The sequence below is a fragment of the Pygoscelis adeliae genome, unplaced genomic scaffold (genome assembly GCF_000699105.1).
Source record: "Pygoscelis adeliae isolate BGI_AS28 unplaced genomic scaffold, ASM69910v1 Scaffold5, whole genome shotgun sequence".
NCBI lineage: Eukaryota > Metazoa > Chordata > Aves > Sphenisciformes > Spheniscidae > Pygoscelis > Pygoscelis adeliae.
In genome coordinates this window covers 1,011,641-1,015,160 of record NW_008824753.1, presented here as the reverse complement: position 1 = coordinate 1,015,160, position 3,520 = coordinate 1,011,641, and the positions used below count along the sequence as shown (strand labels likewise).

The 3,520-nt window shown below is 58.0% G+C and overlaps 1 protein-coding gene across 1 annotated transcript in view; it reads left to right on the top strand.

The window, feature by feature from the left end:
• Positions 1-1,535: 1,535 nt before the first annotated feature.
• Positions 1,536-3,520, top strand: part of RASSF7 (Ras association (RalGDS/AF-6) domain family (N-terminal) member 7) — a 4,073-nt gene continuing 2,088 nt past the window's right edge. The window contains exons 1-2 of the mRNA XM_009323432.1: positions 1,536-1,638; positions 1,867-2,771. Coding sequence (XP_009321707.1) covers positions 1,536-1,638; positions 1,867-2,771 — 1,008 coding nt within the window. The remainder of the gene's footprint in view (positions 1,639-1,866; positions 2,772-3,520) is intronic.

The following is a 3,520-nucleotide window of genomic DNA, read 5'->3' as shown; positions in this document are numbered from 1 at the left end:
ACAGGGGGGGGGGGGCGGTTGCTCAATCAGCATTGAAATGGAATTAGGCTAACCCTTGCAAACTTTAGTGGTTTTGGGCTCACAGGGAGGTCGGCCGAGTCCAAGGTGCCCTTCAGCCCCACCGGTTTTCCCCAGCTGCCCAGCCAAGGCAAACATGAGCTCAGCGCCGAGGTATTTGCAGCGGCCACTCCATGCCCATGTTTCGGAGGTGGGCAGGGGGTGGCACCAACAGGACCCAGCACCCATGGGGAACGGCCTCACCAAGCCATATCTTCCCCGGTTTCTCCTTGCCTTTCTCGCACCATGGCTAAAATCCCTCATCGCCAGAGGCGGGACCCTTTGAGCCCTCCCTTTGATTACTCAAACAGGCAACAAAAAATAAGAAGTGGTGTTTAACCCGAGGTCAAGCTTTCTCACAGCCCAGCTGCAAAGTCGGGAGAGCTGGAGCTGAGGGGTAGAGAGACTGCAACCAGCAGCGTTAGCCTGGGAAAGCAGTTTGGGACCCTCAGGTCAGAGAGCCTGGAAACTTCCTATATATGTTCCTCTGCCCAGGGCTTTCAGACAAGCCTGATGCTAGAAAAAACAGTGTTATAGGGGAAAAAAGATACATCTTTGTTGGCACGGTGTTTGAAAACACCATAAGCTCAAATATTTGAGTTCTTTACAGCTGGTGCTTAATTTTTATTTTTTTTTAAAGATTGTTGCAGTTGTTGAGCTGCTGGAAGAGGTGGGAGTTGGGTGCACCTGGGCTAACGCGTGTTGTTTTAATGCAGGAGAAGTAACTGCTGGGTGGGAGTCAGGCTGGGCCCCGCTGTTGGGCAGAGCATCCCCTGGGAGCCCAGGCTTCATCACGGGCATTTGTGCCTGGCTCCCTCTCCCAAACCCCACCTTTGGTCGTGTTTTTGTGCGGAAAGAGGCTTTATTTTAATTTCTTAATCCCTCTGATAAATTGAGATGGAGGTAAATAGATTAAAATGTGCATTATCTGCACCTTCTCTCAATATCCCGTTGCGAGGGTGGGCAGCTGGCAGTTTCTCCACCTTTTCCAATATTGTTTGGAAAATCCCCCAGTGCCGCGCTGCCAAATCGTCAGAGAAATTGCAGTGAAAGTCCAGCAAACCCATTAAAAGTCTGTGCTCGCAGCAGAAATAACCTGGGCGTCTTCTTCTGGGCACCATGCAGGCACACAAACCCCATCATTTCCCACCGTGGGAAGATTTGGACCTGCTGCCCAGACATGAGCGCCAAAAAAAAAAGTGTTTTTTTTGCAGATGAACATCGGTGTTTTAATAATATCAACAAATAATCCGTGCGCAGGGAGAGCCACAGAGGTGGATGGAGGGTGGCAGTGAGCAACGGCTTGGTCTAGGATGCACCTTAAGGGATGGTAGCGTTAAAGAGGATTTAATGACGCCACTCTTAAAGCATCTCGTATTCCTTGTTAGCGGTTTGGGATGGGAATCTTGTTTCTGTTCTCCCCGCAGGCAGCCCGTCCTGCGATGACCCAGCGTGCCTGAGGCCCGGCAGCTGGGGGGATGGAGCTGAAGGTCTGGGTGGACGGAATCCAGAGGGTCGTCTGCGGTGTCTCGGAGCAAACCACCTGCCAAGAAGTGGTCATCGCCTTGGCGCGGGCCATTGGTGAGCCATCTCCATCTGCTGGGGGGATGCCCCTTTGCGGGTGCAGGCATCTGCTGAGGGGATGCCCCATCTGCAGGTGCTTCCTGGGAAGAGGAGACCTTGGGTGGGTGGGGGTCCTGCTCTGGGGTGGTGGGGATGTCACCAGCCACTGCCCGTGGGGCAGCAGCCTCAGCACACCACTGCTGGCCATGGCTTTCCCCATCTGACATGCTCACCTCCTCCTGGCAGGTCAGACGGGCCGCTATGTGCTGGTGCAGAAGCTGCGGGAGAAGGAGCGGCAGCTGCTACCACTGGAGTGCCCCTTGGAGTCGCTGGCCAAGTGTGGGCAGTATGCCAACGATGTGCAGTTCGTCCTGCGGCGGACAGGCCCCAGCGTGGCTGAGCGGCCCTCCTCAGAGGGTGCTCCCCAAGCCCCTGAGAGGACGTTCATCCGGGCCAGCTTGCCCATCAAACCCAGGCCCGCCAGCACGGATGCACCCCGTTCTCGGGAGCCGAAAAAATCCATGACCTTCAACCTGGGTCCTACAGGTTCCGGCGACCCATTTGCCGTCAGCCGCTGGAGGCACCAAGCGTGGGAAGGGATGGACTTGGAGGGCGGTGGGGTTGTCCAACCCTCCAAGGAGGAGCTGTTTAGGAAGGTGCTGCGGCAGCAGGAGCAACTGCATTCCTTGGAGGCCCATGGGGACACCCTGGAGACAGACCTACGGCTCTGGGAGCATGGCCGGCTCACCAGCCAGGAGGACGAGATCCTCTACCTGGAGCACCTGGTGCGGAGGAATGAGACGGAGCTGGATGAGGAGGAGTTTTGGCAGAGCGAGCTCCGGCTGGAGAAGGAGTGTGAGCGGGAGCGGCAGGAGCGAGTTAGAAGCCTGCGGGCCAGCCTGGAGGAGTACACCCAGAGGATCTACGAGCTGAGCACCCGGACCGAAGCCCTGCAGGAGGAGATCCAGTGGGAGATGGCAGAGAGGGCCAAGAGGGGGAAGGAGACCCCTGCACCCAGCCCCACAGAGCTGGAGGACATGGCCACCAAGATGAAAAGGGATCTGGAGGCCAAGGTCAAGCAAGGCACCCAGCTGGAGAGCAACCTGGCCAGCGTGGAGAAGGCCCTGGAGGAAGCTGAAAGGAACCTGCAGGTAGATAGGACCAGGTTGAGCAGCCTCATGAGGTGGTGGGACCTTCGGGAGGGCATGGGACCAGCTTTCCAGCGGCATGGGGCCGATGGGTTGAGTGGGGTTGGTCCTGCCCCACCTGGCTGGTGAGCATGGAGCTGAGTGCACGGAGATGGCTCAGCAGCAGTGACCACTACTGGGGGGACACCACCGTTCTTACCCGGCCGGCGCAGGGTCCCACACCCATTGCTCTCCATGCAAGCTGTGTTTGGGCTGGGGCTCCAGCTGGCTGGTGCACAGGAGCACAGCATCACCCTGCTCCGGCACGGACGATGGTGCCAGAGCAAATGCTCCGTGTGTGGGGTCAGTGGCCTTGGCACAAGGGTCGATGTCATCTTGGATAAAGGAGTCGCAGAGAGGGATAGCATAGGTCCGCATGGTGCCTGTGCATGAAGCCTTTTGACCATGCAAGCTGTGCAGGGGCTCGGGGTCATCATGGGGAGCCATGTGGTGTGGAGATGGCAGCCGCGGGGCTGAGCCATGATGCCCCTCGGCTCGCCTCTCCCAGCCCTCCCAGCATCAGGGGGTCCAGGTGCTGCATGACGCCTGCCCTCTGTCCACTGGGTCCCCTTCAGTGGAGCAAAAGGGAGAAGCTTTTTCGCAGCCAGGTGGTGGTAGCTGCCCTTCCCCAGGGTGGCCATGCTCCCAGCATCTCGTCTTGAGCATCTTGTTTGTGTCCGGCATCTCCCAGCACTGTGGCGGCCGCCGTTTGA